Source organism: Marmota monax, unplaced genomic scaffold (genome assembly GCF_021218885.2).
Source record: "Marmota monax isolate L192 unplaced genomic scaffold, Marmota_monax_Labrador192_F-V1.1 WCK01_AAM20220418_F8-fsc00345, whole genome shotgun sequence".
In the NCBI taxonomy this organism is placed as follows: domain Eukaryota; kingdom Metazoa; phylum Chordata; class Mammalia; order Rodentia; family Sciuridae; genus Marmota; species Marmota monax.
The window spans coordinates 693,159-707,476 of NW_026694478.1; the positions used below are offsets into that span (position 1 = coordinate 693,159).

At 36.1% G+C, this 14,318-nt stretch overlaps 1 protein-coding gene across 5 annotated transcripts in view; it reads left to right on the forward strand.

The window, feature by feature from the left end:
- Nucleotides 1–10,912: 10,912 nt before the first annotated feature.
- Klkb1 (kallikrein B1) overlaps nucleotides 10,913–14,318 on the forward strand; it is a 30,042-nt gene continuing 26,636 nt past the window's right edge. For 2 of the 5 annotated variants that reach the window (XM_046418968.2, XM_046418969.2), the window contains exons 1-2: nucleotides 10,917–11,029; nucleotides 11,665–11,723. In XM_046418968.2, coding sequence (XP_046274924.1) covers nucleotides 11,666–11,723 — 58 coding nt within the window. In that variant the 5' untranslated portion in view covers nucleotides 10,917–11,029; nucleotide 11,665. Of the gene's footprint in view, nucleotides 11,030–11,664; nucleotides 11,724–12,064; nucleotides 12,113–14,318 lie in introns of all 5 variants that reach the window. The other 3 variants (XM_058571180.1, XR_009224404.1, XM_046418967.2) reach the window with 3 other exon arrangements.

Below are 14,318 nucleotides of genomic sequence, written 5' to 3' on the forward strand. Positions count from 1 at the left end.
TGCTTCACCATTCCAAGCTTTCCCACTTTTTAAATAAATGCATAATTTACATATATATATATATATTTACAAATATATATATGTATATAGTAGACAATGCTTTGATGTGCATATGTGTTGTGAAATGATTACCACAACCAAGCTAATTAAATAACTATCATCTCACACCATTATCATTTGAGTGTAGGGATTGGTAAGATCTACTGGCTAGCAAATTTTATATGTACAATGAAGTACTATTAATTATAATCACAATTTATTCATCCTACAAATTGAAACTTTGTACCCCTTGACCCACATCTCCTATTCCCCCCACTTCCCAGACCCTGGAAACCACCATTCTACTCATTGCTAAATTGACTTCTATTTTTTTATATTCCATACAGGAGATAATCATATAATTCAAATAATCACATTATTTATTTATTTATTTTATTGATTATTTTAAAAATGAATGACAGTGGAATGCATCACAATTTTTATTTCACACATACAGCAAAATTTTTCTTATCTCTGGTTGTATATAAAGTATGTTGATACCAATTTGTGTCTTCATAAATGTGCTTTGGATAGTGATGTCTATCACATTCCACCATCCATGCTAATCCCCTGACCCTTCCTTTTCCCTCCCACCCCTCTGCCCTATCTAGAATTCATCTATTCCTCTCATGCTCCCCCTCCCCACCCCACTATGAGTGAGCCTCCTTATATCAGAGAAAACATTCAGCATTTGTTTTATGGGGGATTGATTAACTTCACTTAGCATTATCTTCTCCAGCTGCATCCATTTACCTGCAAATGCCATGATTTTACTCTCTTTTATTGCTGGGTAAAATTCCATTGTGTATATATGCCACATTTTTTTTTATCCATTCATTCACTGAAGGGCATCTAGGCTGGCTCCACAGTTTAGATATTGTGAATTGTGCTGCTATAAACATAGATATGTTTGTGTCCCTGTAGTATGCTGTTTTTAAGTCTTTTGGGTATAAACCCAGGAGAGGGACAGCTGGGTCAAATGGTGGTTCCATTCCCAGTATTCCAAGGAATCTCCATACTGCTTTCCATATCGGCTGCACCAATTTGCAGTCCCACCAGCAACATATGAGTGTGCCTTTGTAATCATATAATTTTTGTACTTCATTCTATTAATGCATTGTGCCTCAGTATATTTTGTGTTCTATAACAAAATACCTGACACTGAATAACGTATAAAAAAAGATTTATTTGATTCATAATTCTTGTGGCTGGAACACTATAAAAATAACAGCAATATACATCAATACATACATAGAACATTACAAACTTATACAGAACATTTATTTTAAAAACAGCAGAATGCACATTCTTTTCAAGTACACACAAAAACATTTTCCAGAATAGATAATATGCTCGGCCTAACAAAGCACTAGTTTTAACAAACTTACAAAAACTGAAAACTGTCTAGAGCCTTCTGTGGGCTGTGTGTGAACTACATTAGCATTGTAGTCTAACAGGCAGGAGAAATGGTGTCTGGGAACTTCCAGTGGACATTTCCTCTGTCTGACTGCCCAGACACATTGTGAGCCCTGCCAAAAGTTCCACACAGCACTGGAAATGGGGTGACCTGCTGCAGCCACACAGACTCTCAGAGATGGGTGTGACATGCCAAGATACCAATCAACTTGCTGACTGCAAGACACCATGAAGGAAACTCCACTCCTGAAACCTTATCCCTGCCTTTGATGTACCCTCTTAAATAAACACAGGGGCCATTTTTCAATTGTCCAGTACCAGCTCCTGTGTGGACTGGATCTATCAGGTGCTCCATCCTTTAAACATAGTTCTAACTTTGTCTTTTGTGCTTCACTAATTATTCTAGACTTTAGTTTCTTAGGTGACTTATACCCTCCTGAGCAAGAAGAAGAACCCCCTTAACAAGACGCTGGCCACCTTCCCATAGAAAACAGCAGGTATTTTGTCCAAACACATTGACTATGTTAAAATACTGGTTCCTTATCAATTTTATGTCTGAATAATGATGTATTCACTGCTGAAATCGTGTTCCTGACACTTCTTCCTTAGTTCTGTTAACATTTTTTATATGTTTAGGTTTTTTTTAGATTGGATGTATATGTATTTACAATTGATATATCCTCGTGGACGGATGCCTGTTTTATCATTATCAGTAATTCCCTGTTTCCACAGAGGATACACTGTAAGATCCTCATTGGATGCCTGAAACCTCAGATAACACTGATCCCTACCCATACTTAGCACTGGGATATCATGACAGCTGATCTGACAATCATGGCTCATCTGTGACTGAAGATGTACAATGCATACAGCATGGATATGTTGGACAAAAGGGAGATTCACATCCCAGATGGGGCAGAGTGGGATGATGTGAGATTTTTATCACACTACTCCTAACAACATGCAACTTAAAACTTACAAATTGTTTCTAGAATTTTCCATTCAATATTTCCAGACTGTGGTTGACCAGGTTTAACTGAAACCACAGAAGCAAAACCATGCATGATGGGACTATCTTCATGACCTTCTTTGGCTCTTGTAATGCTTTTTGATTAAACTCCATTTTGTCTGATAGAGGATGACAACCTCTTCTCTCTTTTGGTTGCCATTTAAGTGTAGTATCTTTTCCTATCCCTTCACTTCCATATTATGTGTTCTATTATAGCTAAAGTTAGTCCCTGGTACAAATTACATAATTTTTTTTCACTGTTACTTATTTTTATTTTTTTTAACCATACGATTTATTTTTATTTTTTTTAGTCATACATGACAGCAGAATGCATTTTGACATATAATACATACATGGAATGTACATAAATCAATCATATTGTCTATTCTATTCTGCTGCCCTTCCTATCCCTCCTACTCCTCCCCTCCTCTCCCATCCTTTCTCTCTATCCAATCTAATGTGACACAATTTTTATTTTCTTTTTCTCATCACAACATCATATATGTATTCTGTATAACAATGAGGTTCTCCTTCCATCTTCCGTGCAACTCCCCTTCTCCCTCTTTTTCCCTCCCACCTCTCTTCCCTATTTAGTGGTAGTCTTCTTCTCATGCTCTTCCTCCATATCCCATTTTCAGTCACCCCCCTTATATCAGAGAAGACATTCGAGATTTGTTTTTTAGGGATTGGCTAACTTCACTTAGCATAATCTGCTCTAATGATATCCATTTGCCTGCAAATGCCATGATCTTGTTATTTTTTGGTGCTGAGTAATTCCTGCTTAGAATTACTTTAGCTATTCTGGGTCTCTTATTTTTCTAGATGAATTTCATGATTGCTTTTTCTATTTCTGCAAGGAATGTCATTGGGATTTTGATGGGAATTACATTGAATCTGTAAAGTGCTTTTGGTAATATGGCCATCTTAATAATATTAATTCTACCAATCCTTGAGCAAGGTAAATCCTTCCATCTTCTAAGGTCTTCTTCTATTTCTTTCTTCAGGGTTCTGTAGTTTTCATTGTATAGATCTTTCACCTCTTTTGTTAAGTTGATTCCCAGGTATTTTTTTTTTTTGAGGATATTGTGAATGGAGTGGTTGTCCTCATTTCCATTTCAGAGAATTTGTCACTGATATACAGGAATGCCTTTGACTTATTGTATTGATTTTATATCCTGCCACTTTGCTGAATTCATTTACTAGTTCTAGAAGTTTCTTGGTTGAACTTTTTGGGTCTGCTAGGTATAGGATTATGTCATCAGCAAATAGTGCTAATTTAAGTTCTTCTTTTCCTATATTTATGCCTTTAATTTCTTTCGTCTAATTGCTCTGGCTAGTGTTTCAAGAACTATGTTGAATAGAAGTGGTAAGAGAGGGCATCCCTGTCTTGTTCCAGATTTTAAAGGGAATGCCTTCAATTTTTCTCCATTTAGAATGATGCCGGCCTGAGGCTTAGCATGTATAGCTTTTACCATGTTGAGGTAATTTCCTGTTATCTCTAATTTTTCTAGAGTTTTGAACATAAAGGGATACTATATTTTGTCGAATGCTTTTTCTGCGTCTATCGAGATGATCATATGGTTCTTATCTTTAAGTCTATTGATGTGGTGAATTACATTTATTGATTTCTGTATATTGAACCAGCCTTTCATCCCAGGGATGAATCCCACTTGGTCATGGTGCATGATCTTTTTGATATATTTTTGTATCCAATTTGCCAGAATTTTATTGAGGATTTTTGCATCTATATTCATTAGGGATATTGATCTGAAGTTTTCTTTCTTTGAAGTGTCTTTATCTGGTTTTGGAATCAGGGTGATGTTGGCCTCATAGAATGAATTTGGAAGTACTCCCTCTTTTTCTATCTCCTGAAATAGATTGAAGAGTATTGGTATTAGTTCTTCTTTAAAGTTCTTGTAAAACTCTGCTGTATATCTGTCCAGTCCTGGGCTTTTCTTGGTTGGCAGTCTTTTGATGGCTTCTTCTATTTCCTCACTTGATATTGGTCTGTTTAGGTTGTTTATATCATCCTGACTCAATCTGGGTAGCTGATATGCCTTAAGGAATTTATCGATGCCTTCATTATCCTCTATTTTATTTGAGTATAGGGTTTCAAAATAATTTCTAATTATCTTCTGTATTTCTGAAGTGTCTGTTGTGATGTTGCCTTTTTCATCCTGTAAGCTAGTAATTTGGGTTCTCTCTCTTCTTCTCTTTCTTAGAGTGGCTAGTGGTCTATCAATCTTTTTTATTTTTTCAAAGAACCAACTTTTAGTTTTGTCAATTTTTTCAATTGTGTCTTTTGTTTCCATTTAATTGATTTCAGCTCTGATTTTAATTATTTCCTGCCTTCTACTGTATTTGCTGCTGATTTGTTCTTCTTTTTCTAAGTCTTTGAGGTGTAGTGTGAGGTCATTTATTTGTTGGCTTTTCCTTCTTTTAAGGAATGAACTCCATGAAATGAATTTCCTCTTAGTACTGCTTTCATAGTGTCCCAGAGATTTCGATATGTCATGTCTGAGTTTTCATTTACCTCTAAGAATTTTTTAATTTCCTCTTTGATGTCTTCTGTAACCCTTTGTTCATTCAGTAGCATATTGCTTATTCTCCATGTGATGTAGGATTTTTTCTTTCTTATTTTATTTTTGATTTCCAATTTCATTCCATTATGATCAGATAAAATGCATGGTAGTATCTCTACTCCTTTGTATTTGCTAAGATTTGCCCTGTGACATAATATATGGTCTATTTTTGAGAAGGATCCATGTGCTGCTGAGAAGAAAGTGTATCTGCTTGATGTTGGGTGGTATATTCTGTATATGTCAATTAAGTCTAAGTTATTAATTGTATTATTGAGCTCTGTGGTTTCTTTATTCAACTTTTGTTTGGAAGATGTGTCCAGTGGTGAGAGAGGTGTGTTAAAATCTCCCATGATTATTGTGTTGTGGTCTATTTGACTCTTGAATTTGAGAAGAGTTTGTTTGATGAACGTAGCTGCACCATTGTTTGGGGCATATATATTAATGATCGTTAAGTCTTGTTAGTGTATGGTTTCCTTGAGCAGTATGTAGTGTCCTTGTTTATCCCTTTTGATTAACTTTGGCTTGAAGTCTATTTTATTTGATACAAATATGGACACACCTGCTTGCTTCCGAGGTCCATATGAATGGTATGATTATTCCCAACCTTTCACCTTCAGTCTGTTTATGTCTTTTCCTATCAGATGAGTCTCCTGTAGGCAGCATATTGTTGGATCTTTTTTTTTTTTAATCCAGTCTACTAGCCTATGTCTTTTGATTGGCGCATTTACGCCATTAACATTTAGGGTTACTATTGAGATATGGTTTGTACTTCCAGCCATATTTGGTTATTTATGTTACTTAACATGATTTGTTTTCCCTCTTTGATTGGTTTTTCCTTTACTGTACTACCTCCCACTGTTGGTTTTCATTGTTATTTTCCATTTCCTCTTCTTGTAATGTTTTGCCAAGGATGTTTTGAAGAGCTGGTTTTCTAGCTGCAAATTCTTTTAACTTTTGTTTATCGTGGAAGATTTTTATTTCACCTTCAATCCTGAAGCTTAATTTCGCTGGATACACAATTCTTGGTTGGAAACCATTTTCTTTCAGTGTTTGAAATATGTTGTTCCAGGATCTTCTAGCTTTCAGAGTCTGTGTTGAAAGATCAGCTGTTATCCTGATTGGTTTACCCCTAAATGTAATCTGCTTCCTTTCTCTTGTGGCTTTTAAGATTCTCTCCTTATTCTGTATGTTGGGCATCTTCATTATTATGTGTCTTGGTGTGGATCTCTTATGATTTTGTACATTTGGTGACCTGTAGGCTTCTAGTATTTGGATTTCTTTTTCATTCTTTAAGTCTGGGAAGTTTTCTAGTATTATTTCATTGAACGGATTGCTCATTCCTTTGGTTTGGACCTCTATACCCTCTTGTATCCCAATAACTCTTAAGTTTGGTCTCTTTATATTATACCATAATTTTTGGATGTTCTGCTCATGATTTCTTAACATTCTCACTGAGCTGTCTATGTTCTTTTCAAGTTGAAAAACTTTGTCTTCGTTGTCTGATGTTCTATCTTCTAAGTGTTCTACACTGCTGGAATACTCTCATTTGAGTTTTTAATTTGGTTTATTGTTTCCTGCATTTCCAGAATTCCTGTTTATATATATATATATATATATATATATATATATATATATATATATATATATATATCTCCTCTATCTCCCTTTAGAGTTCATCTTTTGCTTCTTGGATTTGTTTATGTAATTCATTGTCAAAGTGATCTTTCATTGTCTAATTTTGCTGTCTAATGTTTTCCTTGAGACTCCAGATCATCTGAAGCATGTATATCCTGAACTCTTTATCTGACATTCCATCAGCTGAAGATATTACGTCTTCTAATGTTGAATTGTCCTGCATTGTTTGTGGTCCTTTCTTTCCTTGTCTTTTCTTACTGCTCATGTTTCTTTCTAGTTTTGTGAAACTGTTGTGTTAATGGTTTTCCCCTTCTATATTTATATTGTTCTTGTATAGCTTCAAAATCCCTCTTTTGCGGAGAAAGACAATGTTAACAGTTCCCAATATCAACAGTACATCATCTAAGCACAAGTTTTCATTATTAATACATTTATAGTTAGAATATAAGTCTACAGATATTGGTTTCAATTATTATTTTAAAATATAGTCATTAGTTTCATAAAAGGCATACTATATCTGGTGGCATATAGAAAACTGAATTTCAGATGAAGGATGTTATACTTGGAGGGAAAGGAGTGAGGGTATGAGGTTAAACTAACTTAGCAACTTTGGAGAACTCTAACCAATAGACTGGTAATTTATGGAAGAATGTATAGACTCAACCTCCTATCTGTATTTAGATAGTTACCCTATGTATAGATAGTAAAAGTTAGGGGTTGAAAGTGGGATAGAGGGAGTAAGAATGAAGAAAAGGAAAAAAATAACAAGGAAGAAAAGAGAAAAAAGAAGGAAAAAGAAAGTAAGAAAGAAATAAGGGGAAAAAGGGGGGAAGGTGGGGCATATGCAACTCCTCTATATTATATTATTTTGGTGATTTGGTTGTTCATGCACAGTTCTTGGTTTCACATATGTTGAGGTTGTGAAAGAGAGAAGAAAAGAAAGAAAAAAAAAAGTCTCTCAGAACTCTGTTTTCCTTGCTTCCAGTAGGTGGCGTTGTCTATTCCTAGCTTGAGCCTCTGTGTTCAGGGTGGTGGATGTAGCCATTGTGAAAGGACATGAGCTTCCACCTGTATCTTCCCTATTCTAGTCTCTGTGGTGGAAACCAGGTGCCTGTACAGTTGTTGTTTTGCATTGATAGCTACAACCCCCAAAAGCTTGTGGAAAATATTTTGAGTTATCGCAGCTAAGGGTGGGGGAGTTGGAAACCGGGTACCTGGATCAGCCGCAGAACCGTGCTGGTAGCCACACCCCCTTTGAAGGGTTTTAAGGGTTGATGGGCTTCCTCCAGACTAGCGCGTGGGGCGGGCTTGAGCTTCCTCCTCTGGTCTGGCTTGGCGTCGGGCTTCCTCCTCCGGTCTCCAAATTACATAATTTTTTTTAAAAAAATCCATTCAGCTACTATGTCTTTTGATTATAGAATTTAATCCATAAATATATTTAATGTAATTATTGATAGGTAAAAACTTAGTGCTGCCCATCTTGTTATTTTTTTTTCTGTTTTGTATATCGTTCCTTGTGATTTGATTATTTTTTATACTGCTATGCTTTGATTCTTTATCTTTCATGGATCTATTAAAAGTAATTTTTTCCATGTTTATATTATTGGTATAACCTTCTATTTTAGACTGAGAACAGCTTAACTTCTGTTTTATAGATATACTCTACATTTTAAGTTCTGCTTCCCCCACATTTTATGTTATTCATGTCAAAATTTATACCTTATATATATATTATGTAACCACTGGCAAATTATTATAACTATAGTTATTTCTAGTATTTGTTTTTTTAGCTTTTACTAGAGTTGAAAGAGATTTTTGCACAACCATTACAGTAATACAGCATTCTGAATTTGATCAGTTCTTACCTTTATATTGAGTTTTATTCATTCATATGTTTTTATTTTCTTAGTGTCCTTTTTTTTCAGCGATTGAACTCCCTTTAGCATATTTTGCAAGGCAAGTTTGGTGATAATGACTTCCATAGCTTTTATTTGTTGGGAAAAGTCCATCTCACTTTTGAAAGACAGCTTTGCTGGGTATAGTATTATTGTTTGACAGAGTTTTTTTTTTTCCCCCTTTCAGTACAGATGCTCCTGATGTAAAATGGGATAAATCACAATAAACTCATCAATAAGTTGTAAAAATCACAAATCAAAATTGTATCTGATACACCTAACCTACCAAACATCACTGTTTAACTACATGATACATTGTACATTGTTGGTTGTTTAGCTTGGTGATCTCATGGCTGCTCCTCAGCATCATAAGAGATTATTACACTTTATATTGCTAGCTTGGGAAAAGGTCCAGATTCAATATTGGAAGCAAGATTTCTACTTCATATGTATCAATTTTGCACTATTGTAAAGGGAAAAAGAGTTGAACTATCGTAAGTTGGTAACTGTACTTTGAGTATGTCATATCACTCTCTTCTGACTTACAAAATTTCTAAAAATTCCCCTGATGGGAATACAGATATCTTTGTATGTGTCAAGTTGTGTATATGGTTGCTTTAAACATTCTCTTTGTCCTTGACTTTTAATGATTTGATTAAAACGTGTATGGGGAAAGATGTCTTTATATTTAATCTATTTGGGTTTCTTTGGGATTCATGGATCTAGATGTTCATATCCTTCTTCACATTTGAGATTTTATTTTCATTATTTCTTTAAATAAGCATCTAAAGGGTTTTTTTTTTTCTTTCTCTGCTCCTTCTGGGATTCTTAGAATACATATAAATTTTCTTAATTGTGTCTTACAAGTCCTTTAAGCTTTCTTCATTCTTTACTAGTCTTTTTTTCTTTTTGTTACTCTGGTTAATTTCAAAGGAACTGTCACAGAGCTTGCTGATTCTTTCTTTGTTGAACCGCCTATTTTACTTTTGCATTGTTTTCCTGATTTTGTTTAGTCATCTAGCTGTATTCACTTGCAGGTCATTGAATTTATTTAAGATAATTATTTTGAATTCTCAGTCAGGCAATTTGTAGACTGACATTATTTTTTTAGCCAGTTTCTGATGCTTCATTTTGTTTCTTTGCTGTGTTATTTTCCCCTGATTATTTGTGATCCTTGCAGCCTTATGTTGGGTGTCTTCACATTTGAAGAAGTAAGCACCTATTTTAGACTATAAAAATTGACTTTATCAAAGAAAGCCATTAATTATTAATTCATACAGAGATTCTTGGTGGGCTATCTGATGGGGTCCTTGGGCAGGCTTGCTACTGAGGTCAGGAAGGATAGCGTGCTACATGGGTCTGCAGGGGTGGGTCTAGATCTTAGGTCCAGAGAAGCTAGCCTGGCACCAGGACCTACTGGGGTGGGCCTGGTCACTGTGTCCATAAAAGCATGACTGGGGAACAGATTTAGTGGGGCTGCAAGGATCCTGTGCAGAAGAACTGGCTTAAAGTCTTGAGGGTTGACCTGACACTGGGAGAGGGGGGTCTTGAGCTGGAAACTTCAGAAGCCAACCTGACTTTGAGCTCACCTGATCCCTCCGTCTATGGAGATGTATCTGTTCTAAGCCCACAGATGGCCACTAGGTCCCACTGGAGTGGGCTTGGCAGCTGGGTTCACTGGGCCTGGTCTGGGACCTGAGTTCATTGGGGAAGGTGTGGTGATGGGATGGGTCTGAATCCTGGGTCTTCAGGAGTTAGCCTGGACTCTGCAGTCATAGGGACAAGCTTGGAGCTGGGGTAGGCCTCAAGCTTAGCTTTGTGGGGAGTATCGGGATCTCCAGGGTCTTCCTGGTCTGAAATAAGCCGGAGGCTGCTGGGCCCATGTGGTGGGCCTGGAGGTTGGGTTTGAAGGTACCTAACCTGCCTGGAGCCTGGTTCTGCAGTGGCTGCCCTGGTCCTGAGATTTACTAGGGCAGGCTTAGGGCTGAAATCTGTAGCAAAATTGGGCATATGCCTTATTCTCTTTCCTTCATTGAGAGGAATGTCTTTTCCACACTTTTCAACATGCCTTTTTGTTATTTCTGTGGTCCAACCAGGTAATTTAACCTCTCATCTAGATTCCTTAGTTCTTGGGAAGATATTTTGTGCTTGGGTTGTTGTTCAAACTAATGTTTCCACAAGGGAATGAGTGCCAGAAATCCTATTCTGCCATCTTGTTGATATTACTCTATGAAATAGTTAATATATTAAGTAGCTGAATACAGGAAGAGGGTGTTCAGGGAATATTTCGACAGGACAAAAAGTTGAAAGTGTTAGCAGCGACCCAAAGTCAATATTGAAGCCAAGCAAATATTGCCTGCCGTGCCACATTAAGAACAGCTAGAGGAGTGTTCAATTTTAAGTGGCGAGAGACTCCCTCATCTTCAGAACCACAGAAGCAATTGTGTTTTCAGGTAGCAAATTTCTATTATTCTGGTTGCTTCCAAAGAGTGTTTTGTTTCTGAAGTATAATTTTTACTTTGTGAAGAATCTATTAGTTTGTGTTCTAATTTTCTGAGTGTTTAGAAAGTCTAGAAAAAACTGATGCTCTTGAATGTGGAAATATTTAAATGCATGCCATTTTAAAATCAAAGACAATATTTGATTGGTTTAACATTTTTAAAGGGGCTTTACTATTTTCATACAGAGAGATTATGGACTGTGTTATTGCTATTATAATAAATGTATTTTTATTTATGTCAAGAGGTTTAGCAACTGTTTAATTCTTCCCTACCAATTCTCTTTTCAAAATTATTAGCAACAGAGCTGAAAAAGTAACAATAATAGTGTAAAACTCTCAATTCTCTATCTTGGGAAGCATTCTAAATTTTCCAAGTTCCTAGAGACAAAAAGTAAAACCAAACCAACAAACAAAAAAATCCACAAAAAATTTAAAAAGTCCTGGCTCTCTCTATTGGTATTCTTATGCTTTGATTTGTAACTCAGACAGTTACAAGAAAATCTGTATCATCTAAGATTAAGGTTTGTGTTAAATGTCTGTTAAATATGATTCCCAACTAACAGATTTATGTATGTGTTGTTTTTTTAGGATGTTTTCATTCAAGCAAGCAGCTTACTTCATTTGTTTGTTTGCTACAGTTTCCTGTGGTAAGTATTTTATCTACAAGAGATAAAGTTAAGGTGTTTGAGAGATGAATAGTCCAGCAAATTGTACCATCCTGGAGAAAGGTAAAGAATATACAGCTTTGAGGAAGGAGGCAGCCCCTGGTAATTCAGAAGAACTATCCTTTTAATGTTTGAAGGCAAGACACTTCTTCCTAGATAGGTTGTCCTAAACATACATGATTTATCAGGGGGAGGAGCCCAGGAATGAGATGTCTTGGAGCAGGTACTAGAAAAGCTTCTTTTTGGAGATGACTCTTTACAAAGCAGATCTCAAAATGAATAATTCGACTTCTATTTTTATTTTTACCACTAAAAATTAAAAGGAGTACCAGGCAGTGCATAGCATCTGGGTCCCATCAAGTGTCTGACAGGTACGTGGTAATTTTACTCTAGGCCACTAGGCAACCATTTTTGAAATGGTCTAAATTTAACTTAGTAAAACATACCTTTGATATTCTCGATGAAAGTTTTCAACACCATGTTTTGGTATTGTTGATTTACTTACGTCATTAATTTGCAGAATGACTTTGGACATTGTTTTTCATTAGTCATTGCTGGGAGAAATATTCTCTTGGTTACCACTAGGAGTAGGTTCTGAGTCTATAACAACTTCAGATGACTACTCCAAGATTGTTTATTGATCTCTTAGATGTGTGACTAAGATAAATACCACTGGATGAGATTTATATTTGTAATAAGAAACATTTTTTTTTAGGAAAGCCTTTTTTTTTTAACTCTGACTCACACCTCCCCTCCATCTGTCCCTCAACCCCTAATTGCATTTCTGTACCATAATCATTGCCATGTAAAAAACACATTAATACTGTAAAGAAGTATAAGTCTTCCCACTGGCATGTGAGAATGCTCATTATCTGCTTAGGTCAACTCTAATAGGCATCTGTAGCTTTGTGACCTGGCATATTGTCACCTTTTAGGCAACAGTATCCAAATTTATTTCTGGAGATCTGGTGCCTCTCAGTTTTGGTCCATGTGGTTTCTGCTAATGACACTAGAGCCAGAGCTTATGTCCCAGCCAGACTTGAATCAGGAAGTACACACATCCTGCTGGCTGCAATGACCCAATAGAGCCAAAGTATTGTAATAACGCTTTGGCTTAGACCTAGAAATAAGGCTCCTAATGAGATCAATGGTACCACTACAGAACAGAGAAAATTGATGTAGACAAATTGTGTACTGATGTTATACATTGAATATATTATGCAATTACTCCTAAAACCAGATTTACCACAGGCTTTTTGGCTTCTGGACCAATAAATTTCATTTGTATCCAAGCTACTTTGAACTAGTTTTTCTATTACTTGGAATCAAAATCAATATGAAAACACTGGTTCTTTAATTTTGACTTTTTGCTAAACTTATGGGTAAATTGACATGTATTTGTTTTATCTTATATGGATTTGTGATTCTTACCATTTTTCATATACTAACTAATCATTTTTATTTCTTTAGTAGATTATCTTTTTATATGTGTCACCTAACTTCTTTTTTTTCTTTTTCTTTTTTTTTTTTTTTTTGGTACTGGGGACTGAACTCAGGGGCACTTGACCACAGAGCCACATCCCCAGCTCTATTTTGTATTTTATTTAGAGACAGGGTCTCACTGAATTGCTTAGTGTCACTTTTTGCTGAGGCTGGCTTTGAACTCACAATCCTCCTGCCTCAGCTTCCCAAGCTGCTAGGATTACAGGTGTGTGCCACCCTGCCCAGATGTCAGTTAATTTTTTGAAAAAATTAGAATGCTTTGCTTCTCCTCATTGATCATGTAATTTTTTTTTAACAAGACCAAACAATCTGCTCAATGTTCAGGGACATGTAAAAACTATGAAAGCTATGATGATTAGAGGATAGACAGGAATGCACTAGAACTTTCTTTCCATTCAGCTCCAAAGTTGATACATTTCTAGGTGCCCTGACTGACATGGCAGTTCACAAAGACTCAACTGCAGAATGGGAACGCCCAGGCCAGCATTGGTCATAGTTTATACCTTTGTAAGTGCCTTACAATCAGGACCATGTGGCTGCTTGATATTTATGAATAAGCCAAAACACCAACTGTCTAAACAACAAGGCTTTTTATGGTTAGCATTGCCCCTGGGCCAACTACTCCGTGTTTTGTGCATGTACAAAATCTAGGCATACACCCTTGGGAACTTGTATCCCCAGAAGCTTTAACCCAGAGAGATTTATGCTCCTGCCAAATATAGACCTTATCCAAGTGGTAAGCTTGTTAGCCACAATGCCAAGAGGAAGAGAAGCAATCTTGCTGGTCTGGTTATCAAATGGGTCTCAGGGCCAGAGCTCCCAGACAGCTAGAATGGGGCAGATAAAATGTTAAAACCCAAGGAAATACATTTTATCTGAGTTGCCCTTTTCTGAAAGGCAACTCAAAAATACACACTATTTAAATTGAAGAGTGCCTACCGCACTAGGGTATAGACAGTTGCTATTGGAATATTGCCTGGTTAACTAACAGTTGATTGACTAAAATGGATGTACTATCTGAACTGGAAAGTTTATTAATCAGAATTTGATTAATAAAATTACCTTTCAAGGTAA